The following is a 27391-nucleotide window of genomic DNA, read 5'->3' on the forward strand; positions in this document are numbered from 1 at the left end:
AGAGAATTTAGTCAAGGGCTATGAGGATGATGAGTTGGCTAAACAGATACTGACTGAATTAGCTCTTTCTCCTGACAACAGTAAAAGTTACTCATTGGTGAATGGTATAATAAGATATAAGGGCCGGGTATGGATTGGTCAGAACATCCTAGCTCAACATCATGTCATTCAAGCACTGCATAATAGTGGTTTGGGGGTCATTCTGGCTTTCAAGCAACATATCACAGAATTAAATCATTATTTACCTGGCCCAAAATGAAGCAAACCATCAGAACCTTTGTGCAGGCATGTGAAGTGTGTCAGCAAGCCAAGGTGGAGCATGTGAAACTTCCTGGACTGTTAGAACCACTCCCAGTTCCTACTACTCCTTGGACTGTCATCTGCATGGATTTTATTGAGGGTCTACCTATTGCCAACAAGAAAGATGTCATCATGGTTGTCATAGACAAGTTCTCAAAGTATGGTCACTTTTTGGCCTTATCTCATCCATTTACAGCACTGCAAGTTGCACAGGCTTACATGGATAATGTCTACAAGCTTCGTGGGTTGCCTGAGTCGATTATCTCTGATCGTGACAGGATCTTTACCAGCAACGTTTGGCAACAATTATTTCAACTGTCTGATACTCAACTTCTTATGAGTTCATCGTACCATCCCCAAACAGATGGGCAGACCGAGCGTCTGAATCAGTGCCTAGAAGCTTTGCTTCGCTGTACAGTGCACTCTTGTCCAAAGCAGTGGAGTAAATGGCTCCCTCTTGCAGAATTTTGGTACAATACTTCATATCACACTGCTTTGCAACTCACTCCATTTGAAGTCCTATATGGTCACCCACCTCGACATTTTGGGCTTACCAATTTGCATGCTGGTGTTGTCCCTGATTTGGAGAGTTGGCTGAAGGAACGAAACCTCCTCACCACATTGATCCAACAACAGCTACTCAGAGCACAGCAACGTATGAAGTCTCAGGCTGATAAGAACAGGAGTGAAAGAGAATTTTCTGTTGGTGATTCTGTCTATCTGAAGCTCCATCCCTACATTCAGTCTTCAGTGGCAGTTCGGACAAATCAGAAGCTATCCTTCTGATACTTTGGCCCATTCAAGATTCTGCAACATGTGGGCAAAGTGGCTTACAAGTTAGATCTTCCATCAGATGCCAAAATCCATCCGGTGGTTCATGTCTCCTTGCTCAAGCAACACGTTCCAGCTCACATTCAGGTCAGTGCAGACCTGACGGCTTTACCTTCTGATGACTCTTCAGAATTATCACCTATTGCGGTGCTGGATTCTCGTTGTGTTCATTATGGATCGACGCCTAAGTCTGAATGGTTGATTCAATGGTCTGGATGGCCTTCTTCATGGTCCACTTGGGAAGAAACTCATGATATTCGGCGTCGTTACCCAGATGCTCCAGCTTGGGGGCAAGCTGGATTTGAAGGAGGGGGCAATGTCATGACCCGGCCTATCAGTGGCTGATAGTGTAATAGGCGGTATAGAGTTGTGGGCTTTGCCGAGTCGATTACCGGCCCATGAGGCCTTGTATGTCTGGTATAAGACTGCCCGTCGAGGACAGCAGTTGTAACGAACACGACAGTTCTGAACGAACCTTCTCTTCCTCCTTCCATTCTGTTCTTCGTCTCACTCCCCTGCTACCTCTGTTCTTGGTGGATTCTGTCCGAGATTCTGCTGTTCTTGGCTTCTCTGGTCAGGAACATAACATTTTCCTCGAGTCGTTGAGGAGGCACTACTACATCGCCAGCGTCGCCGTCTTCTCGGTGCCCGTCAGCAAGTACTGCACCACTTAGCCATGTGTCTAGGATGCGGAAGATGTGACGCTGGTTGAGCAAAGGAACGTGCGCGCCCACTCCACTAGGTTGTGCTCGCTGGATGATTGGTTCTTGTCCCTACTAGAAAATTGGGCATTCGTCAGTGGACATCACTATCAAACAAGTGACGGCTACAACAAATAAGAATAGCAAGAACAACGGGGGAGGCACAAACGAATCCACAAACCTAGACACAGCCACACAATTGAACATGCTTAAAGATACTACAACGCAAAGGATGCAAAGATCGACAACACAACAAAGGTGGCACAACATCCACTCGACCCAACAAGACGGCAAAGCATTCGTCCAAAGCTATCACCAACCAACATGACAACGGTGCAAAGCATCCGTCAGAGACTATCTAATGGTGATGCTTCCGGCTAGTTTCCGTACGCAAAGATCTGCCAATACCTGACTTCCACACCCCTACTTCATTCGTCGGATTTGCTGAATAGGCACGTGGTGGGCATCAGGGCCAGGGTTTTTTTTACCGACCGGAACCGGTCCGGACCGCGGGTACTGTTGTAACTGGGCTGGACCGGTTCCGGTACTGACCGGTTGCAAACCGGCCCAATTCAAAATTTAAATTTGAATTCAAAAAATGAAAAATTCCCAAAAAAATTCCTAAAAATACTTCAAGTTGCGACGAATCTAATGGTGTCAAATTTTTTCAAATATTCGTTCATTTAGTATACTTTGCGGGCATGTGAAGTTAAACCAAAAAAGAAAAAAATGCCGGCCCATTAAGGCCCATCGCGCTGGCATATGACTCACGCGGTTGCCTCCCACTCCCACGCTTATTACTATTGTATTTGTATGCATGATTATAAGTGTGGTCTTTTACATTAATATGTGCATTGCTCAGTTTTTTTGGTCACCGGACCGGTTACACCTCAAACCGGACCGGTTTACCGACCAAACCGGTCGGCTAACTAGTGCAAACCGATTGAACTGTCGTTTTTGTTTGAAATTTGAATTTGTCCGGGTTTTTTCGGTAACCGGTCAAACCGGTCCGGTTTACCGGAACCGGTGGGCGGCGGTTTGGTCTGGCCGGTCGGTAAAAAAACCCTGATCAGGGCTGGGGGCGCACGCGAGCACCCATGCGCCACCCATTTTTTTCCACTTACTACTACTAGAATATTTCAAAAAAAAGACTTACTATTATTATTGTTATTGGTACTGCTCAATGACAATGCCTCTCCATCTCCTGGTGCATTTTCTTCAGGGGAAAATATATACTGTATGACGATGGGCCACGAAAATCCAAGGGCTCTAAGGGCCTCCAAGCTCATGGGCTAAGAATTTAGGATCTATTATGGGCTTTTCAGATAAAAAAAATAAGATTCGATCGGACTTTAATTCAAAAAGATTGGCACATGCTGGATTTTGGATTTGGCCCAAGTCGGCCCATGGATAATAAGCCTGCCTGCGTCGTCGAGGCGCTCGGCCTCCTCGCCAAGTGCCGCGAGGTGCGCCAGCATCTGTGCAAGATCCCCTGCACAGCCACGCTCCATCCGTTCCCCACCTGCGGCGAAAGCAGCTAGCTTGTGGAAGGAAGGAAGCTAGCCAAGCTACCCTGCTCCCCACCTCCGGGTGCATCACGGCCTGAGGCGCCGGCGCTCCCCACCTGCGGGTGCTCCATCCGTTCAAGATTCACCGCCGCCGCCGCCGCTCATCTCCAAGATCCGCGTTCGCTGAAGGTGGAAGCTAGATACCGGCCAGTCCAGCTGCAAGGCGACGCATCCCAAGACCCCGGCCGCCCCAACGTCTCCAAGGTCAGGGATCTCCTCAGCTCCTCCTCCCTCTACCCTCCTCGTTTCTCGGCCCACTGGATCTTCAGGGTTTGAGGTTTGTGGCACAGGCGGAGCTGAAGGAGCGGCTGGCGAAGGTGTACGAGATCAAGGACCCCAACTGCATCTTCGTCTTCAAGTTCCGCACCCACTTCGTCTTCAACTGCGAGCTGCGGCGTCACGGCGCACTTCCCCCTCGGTAGCGTGACTGACCTTCCTTGACGATCTGGTTTGCCTGCTTGTTAGCGGCCTGCAGCGGCACCGCGAACGAAACGGCACGCCCTCCAGTCAGGAGCAACAGCATGGCAAATTCTAACTTCCATTTGGCATTTGCAAGCATCAGGCCACCAATCGAGAAGCTACAAACTTAATTAGCTTGCCGTGTCGCACTACATGACTACAAATTTGAAATTAGAAGCTTCTATTTCAATATTGTTAGCCAATTAGCTCCGGTTTGTAACTTCCAGTATCATGGTACTATAGGATCATCAAAACGTGAGTGCGTGAGCTGCTCTGTTCATGCCATATCATAATGTGTATTTGCCAATAGCATACATGTGTTTTTGCTTTGCCATATCACTTCTGCTAGGATCAGAATTAATCTGAATTATAATGGTAACTGCATCATTTTGGGTTCTGAATTATACTAGTTTAGGTTTTTCACTTAATTAATGCAAGTTTAATATTTCAGCATTTTATTTAGATCTATTATGCATTGGTACCATAAGCTACTGAAAAGCTAGCTAGTCTGAATTAGAATGGTAACAAGCACATGTCCCTGAATCAAATTAGCCACAGACCACAGCTAGTCTGAATTTCTAAATTAGAATGGTAACTGCATCATTTTTATTATCTGATTGCACTAGATACAACTGGAAGACGTTTATTCTGATTGCATTATTTTTATTTTCATCAACTTTGTTAGTGTTCCATAATCCATACTTAAAAAAAAGTTTATTCTGATTGCACTAGATACAAATGGAAGGGGTTTCAGCTGTTCCAGAACTTGTTGCAGAGAGTCATGAGTCTTTGTCAACTGACCAGTCAAGTCGGTCATCCAAAAAAAGAGCTAAAATTTGCTGAAAATAATGGTGGCGTTCTTACAGTTTGGTTGGCCTTTTGCAGGACAAGAGGACTACAACAGGCTGATGCCTCTTAGCTACGGTGCTGATTTTTATAGTGTTACATGCTATTCTGAACAATCTTTATTCTTTGCAAAGGTCACAGTTACATGCTACTTTATTCTTTGTTTACTACATGCAAGGATATAAGACTCTGAAAGCATCTGAATACTATTTTATTCTTTGTTTACTGCACGCAAGGATACTGATGTTGGTTTAGGTACTTCTGGCTGCTAGTACTCAGTGCATTTTAGGTTCATCATGCTAGTTTATGCATAATCTCGGCTATAAGACATGCTTAATTGTTAGCTTATTCTGAACTTTATTTCTATATACAATATTTTTCAAGTTTTACATGTGAAATTGATGGCTACTACTTGGGTGAGGTTCATCTAACCAAACTTCTTTTTGTTATAGCAGGATTACATCAACACTGGTGATGCTTCCAACAGTGGAGGTTTGGACTTTGCCGGGAGAGAGATGTTTCTGCATAGCCCAGCTGCTGACGGCTTGTAGTAGGCTAGCTAAGAGCAGACCATCTTCAAATGAAATCCGATACTTATATTCATTGTTGACCAATTTTCTAGTTTATTTGGTTACTCATTGTTGACAGCTACTTTGTTTGCTATTTATTTGTGACGTGTGGTGGCTGGTACCAACATGATACGTATATTTGCTTTGTTGAGCCATGGCCATGCCGGCTTTATACTATTGGCAGAATGGCAGCTCACGTGCTGCATGCTGCGAGGTCCATCCATTGCTTTGCTAATTTGTTTTAATAATAACAGCCCACGGGTTGTGCTCTTTTAGTGAAAATAGATTGGCCCATGAGCATATATATGGGCTAGAATAATATTAGTTAAGGGATGTGATCGGATAGAATACAACTAATTATTTGAAGGGCTGGATAAAGATCGGACCAACTGATTAATTAGATAGGGCTGGATCAGGGTTGGGTAGGATCACAGCCCATTCCCACGGCTCTGTATCTTACTAAGGCCCTGTTTGGATGGCCATATCCAAAATTTTGGATAAGGAATCTTGCATGCATGATATATTAAATAAAGTCTATTTGCAAAAAAATTTCACAGATGAGTGTAATTTGGCGCGACGAATCTAATGAACCTAATTAAGTCATGATTTGCTACAGTAACTTTTCGCTAATTGTTGATTAATATACCTTGTTAGAATCGTTTCGAAAAGTAGCCCTAGAGTTCTACAATTAATTTTTTAATTAGATTTTATTTAGTACTTCTAAATGACAAAATTCCTTTCCTTGATCTAAAATTTTGGACTAGAAAAGACACGCGGCGTTGCCGCGTTGGGCCATTGCTGGTCCATTTGTTTTGGCACGTCAGAGTTTATTCATCTCTTTTTATACATTGTAGTTTGCCAAAGCGGTGAAGCACGTAATGTGCTTAAACCATCAGAAGCTCATTTATATATTGTAGGCATGACAAAGTAGTCGAATAGGATATATGTATATCAATGTTCATAATAGTTTACGGTTCCACACATAATATATAAATATTTTTTATAAGAGGGATATTTAGTGTTTCAACTATCACATAACCCAACTTTGAAGAAACGCAATAAGAAGAGTGGCATTATATACACCAAAAGAAGAGCCAGTACAAAAGCAGTGTGCATATGGGTGTGTTTGTCACAAAAGCATTGTGTATATTGGTGTGGTTGGCTCTGACTTAGGAGCGTCAAAAGGTAGTTCTGAAGTAAGCACCAAAGTAGTTGTTGCATGGCCAATATCTGGGAAAAAAGAAACGAATGTAGTGTTAGAACAATAGATGTTAAAAGCAATCTGTAGGATTATGGCCACTAAATTAACAAAATCTAAGATTAAAAGTATTATTTTAATATGGAATGCAGAAAATTCAGCATTTTAACATGGCAAGAAAGTTTATATGTATTCCTCTTCTATCTTTCAAGCAGTAATATGCAATTGTAATATGAATTAGCTGTGGAAAATATGCTAATTGTATTGATTTTATTGAGCCAACATGTATGTATGAAGTATTAAGTATTGAAGTACTTGTTGGAACTTGTTACTTGGTTGATGGCTACATATCAGATTTCTTGACTCTCTTAAAGACCTGCTTTTTTTCATCATCCTCGATATCATCATAAGGCCTTCTTTTAGTTGCAAATGGTGTGTCATCCCAATTTCTGTAGTGGAGATGAAATATTTTATTAGTTATGTACTATTGAGTAGAGGCATACATGAGAATATGTGAGTGAATGTTTACCATGGGGACTTATCAATGTCCATATCATCTAATTCTCCTATGGATTGAGTTAGCATTTCAAGTTCCTACAGTAAAAGTAATATATTAACAATGTATGCATAGTCGATATTATCGGTGCTTATACAATCTTACCTCATCCGTTGGTGTTTTAGAAGATATAGTCATTAGATTAGGTAGATCCTTGGTTGCAACTAAAGCTGATGATGTTCCTGATCCTTGTGCGTATGATTGAGTGCTTAATAATGGGAGTGCTTCCTGCTTTCCATGGCGTTCTTTTATCAACAGGTTCTCAAAGGATGGATGTTCAGTCCTCATACTCTTTTTTATGTAGAATCCTTACCACAAATGTGAACTTGTAAATTTGTGATGTTCAGCTGATAATGGTTTATAGCTGCACATGACAATGCCTTGTGAATTTGTGATGTTCAGAAGCGATACACATGACAACATGCCCCACATGAGAGAGTGTTTATGAATTTTTGGAACGTTTGTTATATGTTAATTTCTTTTGGTGGGAACATTATATTTCGTCATGTTCAATTCCTACTGGTATAACAGAAATAACCCTATTTAAGAACAACAGATTCATGTGAAGATCCATCCTTTTATTTTTCTTATCAAAAAGCTATTTCTGCAATGGAGAGGGAAGCTTCTGTCTGGTGGTACATGCAGGTAGATGATACAGAAGCTGTCAATTTCCTAGTGACAAGTCAAGTAATCTCTCTGTGCTTGCGAATCATGGAGACAAACAGTGAGCTCCCGACGTATGTCATGCCTTCTTTTTGCATCTGCCCAGCCATGGCACATCATGTTAATCCTATTCGTCAGCATGCTTACTGAATGAACCAAATGACTAAACGATAGGTAACCACTGCTTCCATTCACTAATTAGCCAGGTGCACACATGCAGGTGGCCACTTCCATAGTCAGAAAGATCATGCTAGATGAGTTTGGGTTGCAGTACATCTGCGCCATCGCGGACCGTTTTTGCGAGGCAGCCATGGCTTTGGCGGCCATGGTGAGCGCGGTGGCCAGCATATAGGGCCTGTGTTGGAGAAGTTAAAAATACATAGGCTATCTACCTCGTTTTTTAGGTGCTTGGTGCTCTGGTTCTTGCATGTGTGTTGGGGTGGGAGGGGTGTCTCGTGCCTGAGCTCCTGGAGCTCGCTGGAACGGGGTCTCGAGATGTTGTTAAGAATTTGAGAGCATGAGGAGGTAGAAGAGGGAGAGGGATTTCCGTTTTGGCAGTTTTTTTTGGAGGATTGAGGTCGTCCTGTGATAGATGGGAGCGCGTGGTCGCCATGGCACCAGCAGGAGTAGCAGTTCGCGGGAGTCTTGCTCGCGCTCATGGGGACCTCGATCTCGTGAGCTTCTTTGAATCCCACCGCCTTGAGTCTCTAGATCGGCCTAGGAATCGCTGCACGGAGCACCTGGGTGAGCTTCGGCTGCTACCATCTGGGATTGGGACGAGCCAGTGCGCCCGCGGAGCACGCGCGGAAGCTGCTGTCATCGCCGATGCAGCAGCCGCAGCAGCCCATGCGCTGCCGGACGGAGCAATCGGGCGAGCGGCCGCCGTCGCCACCTGGATCTGCACCGTGTGAGAGGAGGGGAAGGGCAGTGAGCGGGACCGACAGAGACGGGTGCCGGCGGCGGACACACCTGCACGGGCCGGTGGAGGGCGAGCGACGTGTACCAAGGACTGATGGAGGTCGAGCGGCGGGTGGCGTGGGGGAACTCGGCGGTGGCCGCGAGGGCCATTGGCGCCAGGCCGCGAGTGGAGGGAGCGCCGGCGGAGGGAGCTCCGTTGGTGGAGCGAGTGGAGGGAGGTCCGCCGGTGGAGTGAGCGCTGGCGAAGGAGGGAGCGCCGGCGGCGGAAGAGGTTGACGGATGGCCCATTCGTCCAGTCGTTCCCGATTGGTGTAGAAGTGGAAAGAGAAATCTAGAGGAGACGGAACGGGCGGGAAGAGCAGGCGGAACGGGCGGCATGTTTGCATCAGGCATTGTTAAGTTCCGTCCGATTTCAATCCAATGGCTGGAATAATTTTTGATGACGTGGCTTAATGATAGCTCGGGGAATAATTCAGGTTTCAGATTCTTAAAGATATGCCCATCCAATCAGGGCCTAATGCGGAAAGTGTCTTGAGCCCCAAGAAAGCACGCTCGAGCTGGAAGCATCGAGAAGGCCGTGCGCGCGGAATTCAAACGATAAATATAATATATTATATTTATTTATACTCCGCGTTACGTTGCGTTGGCTTTTCTCCCTTTTTGTTGGTTGGTTGGCTGGCTGCCTCCGTTCTCCACTCCATTCCCCACCGGTAGGCCACCGCACCCCTCCCCTCCCCTCCCTCCCTCGAGATTTCTCCTCTCGCCGCCCCGTCCCCCCGCCCCGATTCGATTCCGAAGATGATGCTCGTCGCCAAGGAGTTCGCCCTCTCGCCGCCCGCAGCGGCCGCGCCGCGCCGGAGGGCGTCCGCCAGGGTCGCGCCCACCGCCGGAGGGGGTCCGCCGGTCCCTGACCTCTGGCTGCGGACCGCCGCTCCCCCCGCCTTCGGGAGCCACAGCCACGACAGCGACACGGATTTGGCCATGCTCGTCACCGACTTTCTCGAGAACGGCGCCGGGGACGCGCGCGCCACCAGCGACAACGAGGCCGCCCTCTCCGACCTCACCCACCTCGCTGACAACATCATGGTACGGACGTACGGTACCACCCCTGCCCTGGGTGTCCCTCCCCAGTTGTAGCTGCTGCTAGTAATTAATTTTTTTTGAACGAATGGGCACGAGACGGTGCCTATTTCATTGATAAAGAATAGTGACTTAATTAATTTAGGGATTGGTTTTGCTGCTTCATCCAAAACAGGCAACATAAATTATTATTATCATTATTATTAGTGATAGCAATTGTTCCTTGCGCTATGAAAATAGAATATATACATACGAGATTGCTTCCCTCATTCCCTGATTGGTTTTACTTTACTCGAGTGCAAGTCTCACCGGGATACATTCCTGCAACCACCAGCTAGCCGAGGGTCCATAATTCTTCTGCTTCCATTTTTGTTAATTATTATTACATTAACCGGTCGGATTTTGCTGGCGCCATGTTTACAACAGGTTTATGTCATGTTACAATTCCACCAAACTGCTAGTATGCTTCCATGGCCTATTTATTCTATACTAGTATGCTTCCTTTTAACCGTAAACAGACGTTCAGAAAAAAAAAAAGGTACTGTCGGATGCTGCATAGACCACAACTTACATTCAGTGAACCCTGTTTTAGATGCTCAAGCAACGTGGAGATGAGAAACAAAATGAGCTTCTCTCCATGGTCCACTCGCTACTCTTCTCTATCCATGGGTCCGAGCTTCAGTGTTTCAAAAGAGGTCAATGCAGTGGCAGTTGCATCCGCCTTCTACTTGTCAAGCTCTTGAGATACTCGGGATATGATGCAGCAGTCTGCACATCCAAATGGCACGTCTTTGACAAGATACCTGGAGGTACCTGAGATGACAGCCTGCCTACCTTTACTTCATACTGGGGGTCCTTCCTTAATCTGCCCTACAAATCCAGCTGCGGGCTAAACTGTTTGTGTTTTTCCCAATCAGGTGACCACGAGTACATTGATGTCATAGTGCACGGTGATACTACCAACCCAGAGCGTCTGATAGTTGACATCGACTTCAGGAGCCACTTTGAAATTGCCAGGGCAGTTGACTCTTATGGCACTGTTGAATTCACTCCCGGTGGTGTACGTCGGCACCCTTCCATGCCTGAAGCAGTACCTGCATGTGATGGTAGACGCTGCAAAATGGTCCCTGGAGCAGAACTCTATGCCGCTTCCTCCTTGGAGATCCTTGCCTTATCTCCAAGCCAAATGGCAGTCCAAGTATGAGAGGAAAGACTTGATTACTGAGCAAGGTTTCCACGGCACAGCTTCGGATCACGCGGTGTGCATTGGACACCTGAAGAGACTGAAAACTTCCCTCCAGTCAGAGCTTGAAACAGGAAGATTGCTGATGATGCCAATCAAGGCTGACAAGAAGAGGATGCCAAAGTTTGATAGGCGGTGGCGGCGTTCCCTTCTCAGTTGTTGATACAGATTTTTGTTCCCTGCATACAGAAGAACACCGAGGGAAATGAGCGGTAGCTTGGTGTCGGACATTTTTGTTTTCGCAGGAGAAGGGAGAAACGAGGCCCTTTTTACAAGTTTTGGAGTTTACAGATAAGGTGAGATAGGAGATGGATACTAACAGGCAATGTTAGTGCCAGGTTTTTTGAAGGCACATAAGGAAAAAAGAACTACAAGAATTGCTTTCTGGTTTTGGTTTTCATTCATTCGGCGAGGATGGGTATGCGAGCGGTGAATCTGCTGCATACCATGTACAATTTAGAGTTACTACAAAGTCGAAATTTTCCCCTTTGTTATTGATTTTCGGGTGATACAGCTGTTCCCTTGCTCTTTTTGGAGCACACTTATGTTTCTTTCCCACATTGTAATTGTAGGATGTATAAGTTGAGTTGGGCTTGTTGAAAAGTATATGGTTCTGTTCATTTGGTTATAGAGAATATTATTTTGCAGTACAGAAAGCTCCATCTGTGTGTTTGTGTATTGATTTTGATTTATGGTGTGATGTGGAGAGCATATCTATCTTGAGCACTTTTTGTTTGTGCGTGCACTTTGGTTAAACAAAAGAAATGAGCAAAGAATCTGCTCGAGGCGCGGCTGACCTGAGGTGAACACTGCACATGGCATGCGTGTCTTTTGATGATTGATGCTGCAGAACAAAAATAAAATGGGGTGAGAGAGGCTCGAACTCTCGACCTCAGGATCACTCGCCTTAGCTATGAGACCTACGCGCTAGCCAACTGCGCCACCACCCCGTTATGTTGGAAAATCCTGGTACTCACCATTATTACATGAAAATCCAAATAGTGGTTGTAACTATTCACTTTTAATCGGGACGTGCATCCAAAGCTGGTTTCATGATGTAGTTGGTTATCAGTCAGTCTGACACACTGAAGGTCTCCGGTACGAGTTTTTTTATTTTGTTTTGGCCTTTTATAGGTATTTAATTAATTAACTAATATTGCTTGTACTTGGGCGGTAGGGGTGGTAACGGAACATGGTTTTAATACTCTCTTCACATTTAATTTAACTTTTAATATTTATAGTTTAAAATTATATAAAATTAGAATTCACCTCTTTTTGAATCCGGGTCTATTGAGCTCTATTGGGCTGGGCTGGGCTGGGGGCGTCCAAAGGAAGGAAGGTGAGATCTCATCTCCCTCATCCGCCTCCCCCGTCCCCCTCCTCGTCGTCGTCGTCTTCCTCCACCTGCCCATCTCCATCTGGATTCCTTTTCCGCTCCTGCTCGCTGCAGTACAAGTAAGCAATTCTCGCCTCCCAATAACAATAGGTGGTGTGGTATGGTGTCGTCGATTGATTGATCGATTGGTTGGTTGATTTTGTTTGCCGCAGGATGCGCGCCCCTTTCCCCCGGTAGGTAGGTGGACGAGAAACCTGATGATGATGATGATGATGGCCGCCGCCGCCAAATCTCCCCCGTTCACTCTCGCCTCTTCCCGCCCGCAGCCCCGCGCCGCCTTCCTCTCCCCCAGCCTCGCCTTCAGACCCCGCCGCGCCTCGCTGCTCGCCACACCCGCCCCGGACGCCACGCCCGCCCCGGACGCCGCCACCAACCCCTTCGCCGCGCTCCTCCAGGTGCCCCGCACGCTCTGGCGCCGCACCCTCCAGCCCCTCGGGGACTACGGCTTCGGCACCCGCAGCGTCTGGGAGGGCGGCGTCGGCCTCTTCATGGTCTCCGGGGCCGCGCTCCTCGCCCTCGCCCTCGCCTGGCTCAGGGGCTTCCAGCTCCGCTCCAGATTCCGCAAGTACAACACCGTCTTTGAGTTCACGCAGGCATGTGGGATCTGCGTCGGCACGCCCGTCCGGATACGAGGGGTCACCGTCGGATCCGTCGTCCGCGTCGACTCATCCCTCAGGAGCATCGATGCGCTCGTCGAGGTTCGCCCGGCCCCTTTTGCTAACAATACATTCATTCATTCGCATACTAGTATCCATATACTCCTGCCTGCCTGCCTGCCTGCCAAATGCCAATGCTAATCACAATATTCGACGTGCCAGGTTGAAGATGATAAAATCATCATACCACGTAATTCAGTGGTTGAGGTGAACCAGTCTGGTCTTCTAATGGAGACACTCATTGATATCACACCAAAAGATCCACTCCCTGCACCTTCACTAGGACCACTACACCCTGATTGTACCAAAGAAGGTTTGATTCTCTGTGACAAAGAGAGGATGAAAGGACAGCAAGGAGTAAGCTTAGATGCATTGGTTGGAATATTTACCCGTCTAGGAAGAGACATGGAGGAAATTGGTGTTACCAAAAGCTATAAGTTGGCTGAAAAGGTTGCATCTATAATGGAAGAAGCACAACCTCTTCTTACACGGGTACGTCCACCCAGAACTGTTTGCGAGCTATCTATCTTCTTGGTGAATCCTATTGGAAATTGGAACCAATTATTTCAGTCTAAGCTGCTATCACTTGGGCTTCATTCTGCTTCTGCACAGCTTTCCTAACACGTCACTGCATCTGCCACTGTGCAAAATCACCTTCTTATTGATTTTTCATCGAAAATAGATTCCCACTTGCACTTATTCGCCTTGGCACACTACTAGAAATCCCAAATACCAGCTCTGTATTCAGCAATGGGGCTCAGGTAGAAATAGTACAACTTGCCCTTACTTAAGCTAGACTTGAGCTGGACTGCTGAAATGTTGCAGATCAGTATTATGGACGGGGATGTTGGAGGGAGGAGGACGACGGAGGTTGTACTCGTGAGAGGTGGAGGGCCGCAGGCCTGGACCCTTCGGTCGCCGCTCGCCGCCTCGACGCCGTCGTCGGCGGAGCGGCAGCCAGAGGGCAGGTCTTCTCCCTTGAACGTGGGAGAAACGATATCTGGGATATGACTTGATTGATAATAATCCCTAGTTACAAGCCAAAGACTATATATAAGTTAGCTCTACGTAACCAACTCAAACTCCTAGAACTTATCTCTTAACATAATCCAACTAAAAGGAAACAAACTCCTGAAATTTAGCCACTTTGATTGGCTAAACAATCCCCGTCCCCGCACGGCTGACGGCGCCTGCTCCTTCTTCTTGCGCCTCACGTATACTTTGCCGTGCATAACAATCGGGTTCACTATGCAGCATGCCAGCATGCCTTCCCTGGCTGGTATGTCTACTTGCCTCTGCTTTATGAGTAATGGTGAAGAGGAGGGGACCTCCACTTAGGCATTTAGTGGTGTTAGGTTTATTTTTCTATATGTTGTATGCTTTTGGAAAAGTGGGTGGAGCGTGGTGCGTATTCCAGATAGTTTGTAAATTTATTCTGTCTACGAAATATGGATCGAGTTGTGTTAGAAGCTACTTTTGCTGTTAAATTTGTTATACATGGAAGTAAATGGTAGTTGTGGTCCTTGTGGAACAGATTGAAGCCTTAGCAGAGGAAATTCAGCCTATGCTCTCTGAGGTTCGTGATAGCGATCTACTCAAGGATGTAGAGACTATAGCTAAAGGCCTGGCTGATGCGTCTGGTGACTTGAGGTACTGCTGCCTGGAAAGCACTATGATGTAATGAATCCTATTTTCCTTTAATGGTAGAATGGAGCACTTGATTTGTTTTCTTTGTTGATGCTGCCCTGCAGAAGGCTCAAGTCATCCATGCTTACCCCTGAGAACACGGATCTCATTAAGCAGTCTATTTTCACCCTTATATTTACGCTTAAGAACATTGAGGTTTGTACTTTTCACAGACCCTGCACTTTTGTTGTATCTGTTTCTCGAACTGAACAAGAGGTTGATAAGCCCCCTTACCTTGGTTGAAATACAGAGTATCAGCTCGGACATCTCTGGCTTCACGGGTGATGAGACGACACGGCGGAACATCAAGCTTCTGATCAAGTCTCTTAGCAGGCTGTTGTGATTGGTTGTCGATGATGATCGCTGGGGACTGGGAATTGATCTTGGTAGAGTAGGGCGGCTGTCTGTCTTGTTGACACTGAGGTAGGATGAGAAGGAATAGCTAATTATTGTTCCGCAAGGTTTTGGTTGTTTTTGTTGCAAGTTTTCCGAACAGTCTAAATTCGATCGGTCTTCCAACCGAACAAAAGAAAAAGAGAGCAAGCATGAGGAGTAATTACTCCCTACTTGCCGAGCTGTTATCTTCAGTCAGTCGTATAATATAATAGGCCCATGTTTTTGGTATTGACTCGGCTGGATGTTCCTTGTTGGCTGAGCAAGCGTGTAACAAGTGAAGTACACAAAGTTGTGTTTGTCTCGCTGTTTGTGATTAATTAAAGTTTTGTTGCCATGAGGCCGGGAATGGTGCCCAAGCTGGCATGCAGTGATCCGATATTGTTGGACCGGTCATCTACTAAGGCATACTCAATCGATCCGATACAGATGGATCGACATCACCACCGCTCATTCAGGTTGACCGTACAGCTAGCTTTGCTGCAAGGAGACCATTACTACATATAGATAGCAGCAGCAGCAGCAGCAGCATCCAAAGGCGAAGGCAAGCAATGCCTCACGGTGGCTTCTCCGGCGGCCTGTCGTCGCCGAGATTGGACTTGGCCGTAGACATGGGCCATCCCTTCCTCAACCGCACCGTCGACGGCTTCATCAAGATTGGCACCGTAAGTAGTCAGCCTCTTCCTTCCATCATGTCTGCAGTGCATTGATCTGTTGATTGATTCTTGCAGGTTGGTGCTTGCAAGGTCGCCGCCGAGGAGACCTTCGAGTGTCTCCACAAAGGTATCATCCATCGCTAGGATATGATTTTAATTTCTCTTTCGATCTCCTCCGATCCATAAGCACAAAGTTGTTGGTTGATTCGATCATTCGAATTCGTTCTGCATATATGCATCCACGGGACGTCTCCAAGCGCAAAGTCGAGCATGCTGTAAGTTGATATAAAAATAAATAATTATATTCTATCTGTAAGGTGTTATGTATATGATGATTAATGTGGTCTATATGTACACGCATGCTTGCAGCTGAAGAAAATGTGCAAGGAAGGCGCGTATTGGGGTATGCTGCCTGTCTGTAATGCATCATTTTATTTTAGTTACTAATCAATCTGCATGCATACTAAGCGTTAATTAATAACTGAATAATAAAGTTGTTCATCGGTCAGGTACTATTGCTGGTGTATACATGGGCGTGGAGTACCCGTGGTCACCGGGACTGGGTGGGTATTCTTGACGTTTTAAGTTATAGGTCGTTTTAACTTTTTTAGATACAGAGTTTTTCCTATGTATCTAAATATACATACTGTATATCTAGGTGCATATATAACATTTATAGTTGCATAGCAAATGCTATGTATCTAAACGCATGGTATATATATATACCATGTTGCATGCATGCAGAAGAATGCGATGCTTGGAGGAGCCGTGACGGGAGCCTTGGTCTCTGCCGTGAACAACCACCAGCGGGACAAGGTGGTGGAGAACGCCATCACCGGAGGAGCCATCGCAGCCGCCGCGGAGTTGCTTACCCACCTCAGCTCATGATCATCCATCCGATCCGATCGGATCCCTAGCATATATAACACGCCATGCATGCATCCAAAGACCGGCAAGAGATGTATCCATCCATCATTTTTCATCCGCTCATTCTGTTTGTTAATTTCAGTCTCTACATACATAATATGGACATGAATAAAATCTTCTTTTTCGTTTCCTCATCCATGCATACGTCTAAAAATGTATGGATCAAATTGAAATAAAAATTGTTAATACATCCAACAATCCAGAACCTGATTATAGGCATTTTTCTGTCATTGGTTTTTGCTGCCCAATGCGTTCAACCGTGTCAACTATACGAAATGGCGCACCAAAGTGACCATGAATGTTTTTATATGGCATAGAGCGAGCCCCAAGGGTTGCTTCCTCTAGAGGAGGAGCAAGCGTCTGTGGCTGCCAACTGCCTTTATTTTCAAAGGTGCCATGATAAGAGTTTTTCATGAGTTCCTAGTCGACACGTACATGCACTTACCCTCTTGCAGACAAATGCGGGATTCAGTCAAGACCAAGTTTGTTGTCTCAGGCAGGCAGGGGCGGACCCTAGCGTGGAGGCTAAACCGGCCCTGCAGCTTCCTCCACGCGCTGCTCCACTGCAAGTCTATGTCCGTGCTTGTTCAACCACAAGCAGAAATCAACCACCCCCCGCTTGGTTTGGCTCCATGTTCCGTCACATTTCTCAGCCATAGGCAGTGAGTTATATGTCATGGAGCAATATCATGACAACAAATTGGTTGGTGATTGGTCTGTATTTGAGCAAGCTTACGAGTGTTTTGGCAAGGGACTCGATCGAGAACTGATGTACTTGTGCGTACCCCAACAGTTTGTCGCTATGCATCATTTCCAAACTTTCTCCTTTATGGAGGAATTTCAAAACTATTCTAAAATGTAAGAAAATAAGAGTTTTCCTTTGCTGATTTTATTGGCTCTCTAGATATTGAGGAAAAGATGAGGGCAAAAAGATGCATGTGATTGTTGTTTTACCAGTTTGTGTGCACATGAGGCATTAACAACCTATTACGTCACTATGGTCTATTAGATGTGTCGGTGGATTATATTTGGTCTTTTTACAGACTTTTGGCCTAGTGGGTGAGGTATAGCTCTCTTTTTTTTTCCCATTCCGTGGTCACCCAAGGAGTTTGTGAGGTTTTGGATTTCAAAGGATTACTGGCGTGAAGCATGAGCCATAAGATGATACACATTGGGAAGTAAATAATTGTAACCATATACATATAAACTGATTGTAATGGAATCCTAAACCCTCACTTTTATTGTAAAATCTCCATTCCTAGGGGATCGAAGCCCGAAGATCTATGAACCACCTCATGTTTGACTACCCAATCAGATGTGACCAACCTTGTTGCATTGTCTTGGTCTCTCTCCTTTTGTATATATACTAGGCAATTATGTCCGTGCGTTGCTACGGGCAAAGTTGGTCGTATAAGTATCCTAAACATATCGGTGCCCGTGCGTTAATTCTTATCCTAAAGCATGAACTAACCTTTTTTTTTACCTTCTCAGTCATTTTGGGATTACTGGAATTGTACAAGGATTTCTTGGTATACTGTGTCTTTATCATATGCCAGATACGTTGTTGGGTTTTTGAGTTTCGACTGGTTTTTGGCCGAGTGGGCTAGCTTCGGGTCATGCTTTTCTACTCCCTCCGTTCCAAATTATAAGTCATTCCAAGAATCTTAGAGAGTCAAAGTTTTGCAAGTTTGACCAAAATTATATAACAAGATAATAACATTTATGATACCAATTAAGTATCATTAGATTCTTTGTTAGTTATATTTTCATAGTGTACCTATTTGATGTCATAAATCTTTGCATTTCTCTGTATAATTTTGGTCAAACTTTGAGATAGTTTGACTCTCCAAGATTTTTGAAATGACTTATAATTTGGAACGGAGGGAGTGCCTATTTAGTCATTCCATGGTTTCTGGAGGAGTTTGTGTATCTCATGATTTTAGAACATGCAATATTTTTAGGATTGCCGAGGGTTGTACTAGGCTTTCAAATTTTTGGTAGATTTTGTCCTAGAGCATTAGTTATAGCTCTCTTTTTTTTTGGCAATTTGTCATTGCGGTCATTCATATATGGCGGTAGATAGATCTTTCAATCTTTCGACTGATGTTTGGCAGAATGGGTAAGCTACAGCTCATTTTTTATGCCTTTCTAGTCACTCCATGGTTACAAAATGCGTTTTGAGGATTTCCTGTGTTAGAGAAATTTTAGCCTAAATCATGAACTACTAGGTAAATAGCGCGCTTCGCCGCGCTCGTTCTGGTTCTGTGCTGCTGTGCATCGTGATAGAGCGCAAGGCAAGCAGAACAGCAAAAATGATAAGCAGATGAAAGGCTATTAGTTTTTTTTTCTGAAATGCTGGTATAGCTTATTTTTATAACATAGTAGGAATGATTGGTCAATATGTACAGATACAATCGACTGAGCATGGTCACTAAACAAAAGAACAAATAAAAACATTGCAGTGCAGAGCACTAATAAATCACTTCTATATAAATTTGCATACTTATTCCAAGGTCGCTCAGATAGTAAATTTATATATTTTTAGCATTGTCACTGCTCTTCCAGTCAAAAGATGAGCCAATACAGAATTGGCAAGAAGCATCATAAAGATGACTAACAAATTATAATCACCATATGCATTATTACTATGAATAATTCGTAATAGTTTTAAGGAGGCCTCTGATGTCACAACTCTCCATGATAAGCCTATGCAATATTGAAAATATCGAAGGACTCATGATTAAACCCCTCCTACTACTTGTTTTTTAAGTTAGAGATGAGAAATTTGCAAGATGAAGTAACAGTAGGAAAAAGGCTGGAGAAATGTTTTCTCTTTCCATGTAAGGCAGCTCGGTAGTGCTTTAAAAGCAACCTCAGGACAATCATGGGCCCTCATCCATGTGAATGCTTCAATGTAGATAAATATTCACCTGAATATTGGGAGCGACAATGCAAGTTCCAATATTAATTGTATACCATGTAAAGAAAAAATTGAAGATAAAATATCTACTTGCTATTTGCCAAGACAGAGCTGAATAGCCAGTCATTACATTTTGATGAACATATTCGTGTCCACTTACCTTTTCCCATTGTTCATCGTTGGGCTTCAACTAATCTGACAATATGAACACATGCCACTTAAAGCACACCCATTACAACTTGTTTTAGCCTTAACCTACAACGCAATAACAAACAAATCATGGGTAAATGATACATAATAACGCCATAGTTACAGGCATAGTAGTGAAACATACAAACTCAACCTTGACGGGTCATCAGTTATGCCAGCACAAGGGGGAAGAAATCGGAGTTACTAACCAAGCTGCTAGCGGAATCTTGCAAACAATCCCTCCGAAGATGCAGCTAGCTATTTGAACGAAGCCACCCTTGGTCACCAAATGGAAGAACCAACACAGCGCAAGTTAATGAAAAGTTCAGTTGAAAAAAGAAACAGATTCAATTACAAAACCTGCTGTCAAGGTTACTATTCTGTCTAATAATTCTACACCCTTAAAGTATTAAAAGTTATCTCTCACTTAGGAAACGGGGGACAAAAGGCAATGTTAATTATTGTTTGGTGCGGACTGCCGAGGCATGGAGAAAAATAGATTAGGAAACTACATCTTGATAGCTTGTTCATTGAAATTAGTTTGGCTCATCATCACCAATAAAGTACAGCTGACTACTATTCTAAAAGTATCAAGTTGTATCAACCTGTACTTTGTGAAATGGAGGGAAGCAATAAAAAGATATTTTGGAGATAAAGAAGCATGGCAATTTAAATTTAAACCTGCAACACAGGTAAGAGTTCAGTTGAGATAACATTCATCTAGTGAGACTGTCATCATAGTAACAAAACCAGGTAGGGTTCTTCTCGCCAAAAAAGAAATTAGGTAGGGTGATTAAGTGCGAACATTAAAACTTGTCTGCACAAACCTTGAAAGTAAACATCGACAAATAACCAACCACTACTAATCTGGTGAAGTGAAGCTAGTATAGATAAGATGTATTAAGTGTGAACCAGGTTGCCAATGAATAAAAAAAATGATTTTGTTTGCTGACAATGCATTTCATAACAGTTTGGGGGCATGGAGACAAATAGATTAGGAAGCTACTAATTAGTTTGGGGTTTAGCTCACCGCCACCACTGAACTGCATCAGACTACTACTCAAACATTTTGAGTAATGCAAGTTTAAGGCTTAGAAAGACAAACCGAGGCATAATTGTTAAATTGAAGAATGCCCAGGTGTGGAAGCGAGTAGGAATCACTTAGGAGATTATTGATTGGCTGGCGTAGCACCAGTAGTTCAACCTAAAGGAAGCACATTTAGCAATTAACAACTGAAATGTTACCTCTCTGACTGGAACATGCATTCAATCAGAGTTCAATTTCGAGCCGAACACAGAAGAAAGATTGCAAGATGCAAGGAGTATCAGGCTCCTACGATTCATTCGTGATGAGGTGCCCCAGTACCAGCAGGTGAGCTCCAGCTCTGGAATCTCAGAAACAATAAAGGAATGGGGAATAGGATCTCACCACAAAAGAAGCAAGATGACCTGCGGGACAGGCCGGAGCTGCGTGCAGCAACATGAAGTATGAGGCAAAAAGAAAAAAAAGTGCGAGGGAAGCTGAATCAGCTGCGGATTTGGAGAGGGGTGTAGGAACGGCGACGAACTGAGCAGGGAATGAACTAACCTGAGAAGAAGAGGGCGTGGGGCTGTAGGTCGGCCATGGCGGCAGGGAAATCTCGACTTCGGCGCGGCATAGGAGCCGCACCCACCCCGCCCTGTGCTGGCGGCCTCCGGCCCCGGCCGCGGCCGGTCGACCCCGTCGGCCTGACCCCCCTCCAACGACGCCGAGGCTTCTCCCCAACCCCTCCACAGCTTCCGCGCGTGAGGAACGAAAACGAAAAACGTGGGGAGCGCACCTGCAGGAGGGTGGTTGCGGTCTTCTCGGACGGCCGGTGCACGTCACCGGCGTTCCCGCCACCCGCGCCTCTGCCTGGATGTCGCCTCCGTCCATCTTGCTGACGCCTCGACAGCACCGCCACCGCCGACGCCGCCTCTTCAACACCAGCGTTTGGATCCGCCTGTCATAGCCCAGGATGCGCCATCGACATGAAGAAAGCGCCAGCACATTAGGCTTAGAGAGTTACGTTTTCAGTTTGTGATATCACACTGTCATGTGGGCCTTGAGCCATGGAGGAGTGCGGCTATAAGCCTTGTACGAGACGAACTCGAGATTAAGAACTCAAAAAATACGAAATGAACTCTCGGAAGAGGAAGCTGTCCTCGTTCCGTTCCCGAGATCTGTTCTTGCTGTGAATTTCTCACGCCTCGTTCGATCGTTGGCAACGGGGGTTACAGTGGTATCAGATTCAGGCTATCCCGGCGCGATTCCGCTTGATTCGTCGCCTTATCCCCCAGTCCGGTCCGCCGCCACGGCGACTGCGACTCGCTCCGCCGTGAATCACTCCGGTTCCGGCGTCCTCGCCCCGTCCACCGACTCCCAGTCGGCGACGGCCACCGCCACGCGACGGTTAGCTGCTCCAGCGCCGTCGGCCACAGATCCCGTTACAAGCGCCGCTTAGGGTTAGTTGGGGATTCGGGATTTTTGTGTTGTGGTGTTCTTCGTCTGGATTCACCGCATCTTCCTTCCGCGGCCAAGTTTTTCGACGAATTCCACCACGGCGCCTCCAAAGCCCTCCGCGCAGACCCAATTCATCCTCGATGCGATGGAGTCCTTCTCTCAGCGCGAGGATTCTCACTGGGATCAGATGACGGAGAGCATCGACTTGTTGTTCTCTCGTGTCGGCAACATCGAGCGAGTCCAATCCCAGATGTCTGCGCAGATCGACTTGAGTGCTCAAATCATGGATCAGGTGTTGCGGGATCAGATTACCCTGGCCAAGCAGTTGGAGACTACAGGTCAGACTGTTTCGCGTCTCACCCAGCGATTCCCTACCACCGATTCTGGTCCAACTCGTCCTCCGTTTCAGTCATCCATGAATGCATCTGGTTCTGGTGAGCCGCCTTTTCCCCACTCTTCCTCGGGTTACCATGGATCTGGTCGTGATTCATCTGCATTACCTCGTCATTCTGTTCCTAAAATGGCTTTTCCACGATTTACTGGTGAAAATCCTAGAATCTGGAAGGATAAATGTCTTGATTATTTTCACATCTTTAACATACCGGAGTCTATGTGGGTTACATCTGCATCCATGAACATGGATGACAACGCTGCCAAGTGGTTGCAAGTGTATAAACTGAAACATGGTTTGGGGACTTGGTCGGAATTCATGTCTGCTGTGGAAGATCAGTTTGGGTCTTATGCTTATCGTGATTCTATCACCGATCTCATTGCATTAGAACAGGATGGTTCTCTGGATGATTATGTTGCTGCATTCACTGATTTGCAGTATCAGGTGTCTATGCATAACACAGGTTTAGATGAGATTTTCTTTGTGACCCAGTTTATCAAAGGGTTGAAGTCTGACTTGAGTGCTGGAGTTCAGTCTCAAGTTCCTAAAACCATCAAGAAAGCTGTTATGTTGGCCAAAATCCAACACCAATTATGGGAGGACAAGAGATTCAGACAGTCCAAATTTCCCACTTCCTCGAAGTCTTCTCTGTCTGCTACTAAGTCTGATACTCGCTCGACATCTTCTTCTATCATCCCACTCTGGAGAGAACGACAGTTGCGTGATTACCGCAAGTCTAATGGTCTTTGCATGTATTGTGGTGATAAATATGACAAAGCTCATGCTGCATCTTGTACTAAACGACCGCAGCCTCAGGTTCATGCCTTGATGATCAATGATTTGGACCAGACATTGACTGAAGACGTGTTGACCCAGCTAGCAGTAGAGGATTCCTTGCAGGAGGAGTTTGAGCAATTGTCTCTGAATGCACTTGCAGGAACTGCTCATGGAGAGGTGCTTACTCTTCGAGCACTGGTCCACAACAAAGTGATGCTCATTCTCATTGATAGTGGCAGCTCTCACAGTTTCATTAATACTTCTTTTGTTGATTTGGTTGGACTACACACTGTTCCATCACCACCCAAGGCAGTCAAATTGGCTAATGGTCAAATTTTGTATACTGACAAGACAGTTCCATCACTGGAATGGTGGTGCCAGGGCCATACTCTTTGTACAAGAATGCAAGTGTTAGATTTAGGAGCATATGATGCAATTTTAGGCTATGATTGGCTGCAACAGAATAGTCCCATGACTTGTGATTGGGTTAATCATGTACTGGAATTCTCTAATCAGGGCCACCCCATCAAACTTCAAGGTACTATACCAGCACCAATGACACTATCTGCAATTTCAGCTGAAAGTTTTGTCAAATGGCAACAAGGTAATGATGTTTGGGCCTTAGCAGTCATTCAGATGGGTGACCCACCCTCCTCCTCTACTCCAGCACCTGAAATTGCTACTCTATTAGAAGAATTTGCTGATGTGTTTGCCAAACCTGATAAACTTCCACCTCAGAGAACCTATGATCATTCTATACCCTTGTTTCCTGGTGCTATTCCAGTAAATTCTAGACCCTACAGATACTCTCCACTCATAAGGATGAGATTGAGAGGCAAATCAAAGAATTGCTTACTGCTGGATTAATCAGCCATAGTACTAGCCCTTTTGCATCCCCAGTCTTATTAGTCCAGAAGAAAGATGGAAGCTGGAGATTTGTGTGGATTATAGAAAGTTGAATGACTTAACTATCAAAAACAGATTTCCATTGCCTATCATTGAAGAAATTCTAGATGAACTATTTGGCTCCAAGTTCTTTACTAAGTTGGATATGACCTCTGGTTACCATCAGATACGCATGCTGCCTGTAGATGAACATAAGACAGCTTTCAAAACACATCATGGCCATTTTCAGTTCAGAGTAATGCCTTTTGGTCTTACCAACGCACCTGGACTGGGTGGGTACTCTTGACGTTTTAAGTTATAGGTCGTTTTAACTTTTTTAGATACAGAGTTTTTCCTATGTATCTAAATATACTGTATATCTAGGTGCATGTATAACATTATAGTTGCATAGCAAATGCTATGTATCTAAACGCATGGTATATATATATATAATGTTGCATGCATGCAGAAGAATGCGACGCTTGGAGGAGCCGTGACGGGAGCCTTGGTCTCTGCCGTGAACAACCACCAGCGGGACAAGGTGGTGGAGAACGCCATCACCGGAGGAGCCATCGCAGCCGCCGCGGAGTTGCTTACCCACCTCAGCTCATGATCATCCATCCGATCCGATCGGATCCCTAGCATATATAACACGCCATGCATGCATCCAAAGACCGCAAGAGATGTATCCATCCATCATTTTTCATCCGCTCATTCTGTTTGTTAATTTCAGTCTCTACATACATAATATGGACATGAATAAAATCTTCTTTTTCGTTTCCTCATCATGGCATTATAGCTAAGCCATTAACCAACTTGCTCAAGAAAAAGCAGTTTCAATGGAGCTCTGAAGCAACTGCAGCCTTTGAAGCATTGAAGCAGGCTATGTCTCACACCCCAGTACTAGCCCTCCCTAACTTCTCTATCCCCTTCATTGTGGAGACTGATGCTTGTACTACTGGGGTGGGTGCAGTTTTGATGCAAGAGGATAAACCCATAGCATTTCTGAGTAAAGCTCTTGGCCCCACACACCAACACCTGTCCATTTATGAGAAGGAGTTTCTTGCCTTGATTATGGCAATTGAGAAATGGAGACCTTACCTCCAAAGACAAGAATTCATCATACGTACTGACCATAAAACCGGCCCTGCAGCTTCCTCCACGCGCTGCTCCACTGCAAGTCTATGTCCGTGCTTGTTCAACTGATCTCCACAAGCAGAAATCAACCACCCCCCGCTTGGTTTGGCTCCATGTTCCGTCACATTTCTCAGCCATAGGCAGTGAGTTATATGTCATGGAGCAATATCATGACAACAAATTGGTTGGTGATTGGTCTGTATTTGAGCAAGCTTACGAGTGTTTTGGCAAGGGACTCGATCGAGAACTGATGTACTTGTGCGTACCCCAACAGTTTGTCGCTATGCATCATTTCCAAACTTTCTCCTTTATGGAGGAATTTCAAAACTATTCTAAAATGTAAGAAAATAAGAGTTTTCCTTTGCTGATTTTATTGGCTCTCTAGATATTGAGGAAAAGATGAGGGCAAAAAGATGCATGTGATTGTTGTTTTACCAGTTTGTGTGCACATGAGGCATTAACAACCTATTACGTCACTATGGTCTATTAGATGTGTCGGTGGATTATATTTGGTCTTTTTACAGACTTTTGGCCTAGTGGGTGAGGTATAGCTCTTTTTTTTTCCCATTCCGTGGTCACCCAAGGAGTTTGTGAGGTTTTGGATTTCAAAGGATTACTGGCGTGAAGCATGAGCCATAAGATGATACACATTGGGAAGTAAATAATTGTAACCATATACATATAAACTGATTGTAATGGAATCCTAAACCCTCACTTTTATTGTAAAATCTCCATTCCTAGGGGATCGAAGCCCGAAGATCTATGAACCACCTCATGTTTGACTACCCAATCAGATGTGACCAACCTTGTTGCATTGTCTTGGTCTCTCTCCTTTTGTATATATACTAGGCAATTATGTCCGTGCGTTGCTACGGGCAAAGTTGGTCGTATAAGTATCCTAAACATACCGGTGCCCGTGCGTTAATTCTTATCCTAAAGCATGAACTAACCTTTTTTTTTTACCTTCTCAGTCATTTTGGGATTACTGGAATTGTACAAGGATTTCTTGGTATACTGTGTCTTTATCATATGCCAGATACGTTGTTGGGTTTTTGAGTTTCGACTGGTTTTTGGCCGAGTGGGCTAGCTTCGGGTCATGCTTTTCTACTCCCTCCGTTCCAAATTATAAGTCATTCCAAGAATCTTAGAGAGTCAAAGTTTTGCAAGTTTGACCAAAATTATATAACAAGATAATAACATTTATGATACCAATTAAGTATCATTAGATTCTTTGTTAGTTATATTTTCATAGTGTACCTATTTGATGTCATAAATCTTTGCATTTCTCTGTATAATTTTGGTCAAACTTTGAGATAGTTTGACTCTCCAAGATTCTTGAAATGACTTATAATTTGGAACGGAGAGAGTGCCTATTTAGTCATTCCATGGTTTCTGGAGGAGTTTGTGTATCTCATGATTTTAGAACATGCAATATTTTTAGGATTGCCGAGGGTTGTACTAGGCTTTCAAATTTTTGGTAGATTTTGTCCTAGAGCATTAGTTATAGCTCTCTTTTTTTTTTGGCAATTTGTCATTGCGGTCATTCATATATGGCGGTAGATAGATCTTTCAATCTTTCGACTGATGTTTGGCAGAATGGGTAAGCTACAGCTCATTTTTTATGCCTTTCTAGTCACTCCATGGTTACAAAATGCGTTTTGAGGATTTCCTGTGTTAGAGAAATTTTAGCCTAAATCATGAACTACTAGGTAAATAGCGCGCTTCGCCGCGCTCATTCTGGTTCTGTGCTGCTGTGCATCGTGATAGAGCGCAAGGCAAGCAGAACAGCAAAAATGATAAGCAGATGAAAGACTATTAGTTTTTTTTCTGAAATGCTGGTATAGCTTATTTTTATAACATAGTAGGAATGATTGGTCAATATGTACAGATACAATCGACTGAGCATGGTCACTAAACAAAAGAACAAATAAAAACATTGCAGTGCAGAGCACTAATAAATCACT

The 27391-nt window shown here is 44.8% G+C and overlaps 2 protein-coding genes, 1 long non-coding RNA gene, 1 other non-coding gene and 2 pseudogenes across 14 annotated transcripts; 4 read left to right on the forward strand and 2 right to left on the reverse strand.

Moving 5' to 3' along the window:
• The first annotated feature begins 3273 nt into the window (after positions 1 to 3273).
• LOC120674100 lies at positions 3274 to 5493 on the forward strand. The gene is made up of 2 exons (XR_005674973.1): positions 3274 to 3604; positions 3691 to 5493. It is a non-coding gene; the product is annotated as an uncharacterized LOC120674100 (long non-coding RNA).
• A 3838-nt stretch (positions 5494 to 9331) lies between these two features.
• LOC120675622 lies at positions 9332 to 11610 on the forward strand (annotated as a pseudogene).
• A 185-nt stretch (positions 11611 to 11795) lies between these two features.
• TRNAM-CAU lies at positions 11796 to 11882 on the reverse strand. The gene is given in 2 exon segments: positions 11796 to 11831; positions 11845 to 11882. It is a non-coding gene; the product is annotated as a tRNA-Met (tRNA).
• A 351-nt stretch (positions 11883 to 12233) lies between these two features.
• LOC120673925 (protein TRIGALACTOSYLDIACYLGLYCEROL 2, chloroplastic-like) lies at positions 12234 to 15403 on the forward strand. Its single transcript, XM_039954971.1, has 6 exons — positions 12234 to 12387; positions 12481 to 13026; positions 13147 to 13476; positions 14519 to 14634; positions 14736 to 14826; positions 14921 to 15403. Exons 2-6 carry the CDS (start codon positions 12526 to 12528, stop codon positions 15011 to 15013), a joined length of 1131 nt encoding a protein of 376 aa, XP_039810905.1. The 5' UTR covers positions 12234 to 12387; positions 12481 to 12525; the 3' UTR covers positions 15014 to 15403.
• A 117-nt stretch (positions 15404 to 15520) lies between these two features.
• On the forward strand, positions 15521 to 16876 carry LOC120673926 (annotated as a pseudogene).
• Positions 16877 to 19149: 2273 nt separating this feature from the next.
• On the reverse strand, positions 19150 to 21786 carry LOC120673152. Of its 11 annotated transcripts, none has more exons than XR_005674531.1 (6): positions 21344 to 21773; positions 21093 to 21222; positions 20861 to 20959; positions 19910 to 20032; positions 19727 to 19821; positions 19150 to 19576 (listed from the first exon to the last, which is right to left on the reverse strand). XR_005674531.1 is itself a non-coding variant. In XM_039953865.1 (6 exons), the coding sequence occupies exons 1-5, from the start codon at positions 21411 to 21413 to the stop codon at positions 19785 to 19787; spliced, it is 312 nt and encodes a 103-aa protein (XP_039809799.1). In that variant the 5' UTR covers positions 21414 to 21778; the 3' UTR covers positions 19150 to 19576; positions 19727 to 19784. The 11 variants fall into 11 exon arrangements, 2 of the variants coding, with proteins under 2 accessions (XP_039809799.1, XP_039809797.1); XM_039953865.1 differs by having other exon boundaries at positions 19965 to 20032; positions 21185 to 21222; positions 21344 to 21778; XR_005674532.1 differs by lacking the exon at positions 20861 to 20959 and having other exon boundaries at positions 21185 to 21222; positions 21344 to 21769.
• Positions 21787 to 27391: the final 5605 nt, after the last annotated feature.

The sequence above is a fragment of the Panicum virgatum genome, chromosome 5N, assembly GCF_016808335.1.
Source record: "Panicum virgatum strain AP13 chromosome 5N, P.virgatum_v5, whole genome shotgun sequence".
Classification (NCBI taxonomy): Eukaryota; Viridiplantae; Streptophyta; class Magnoliopsida; order Poales; family Poaceae; genus Panicum; species Panicum virgatum.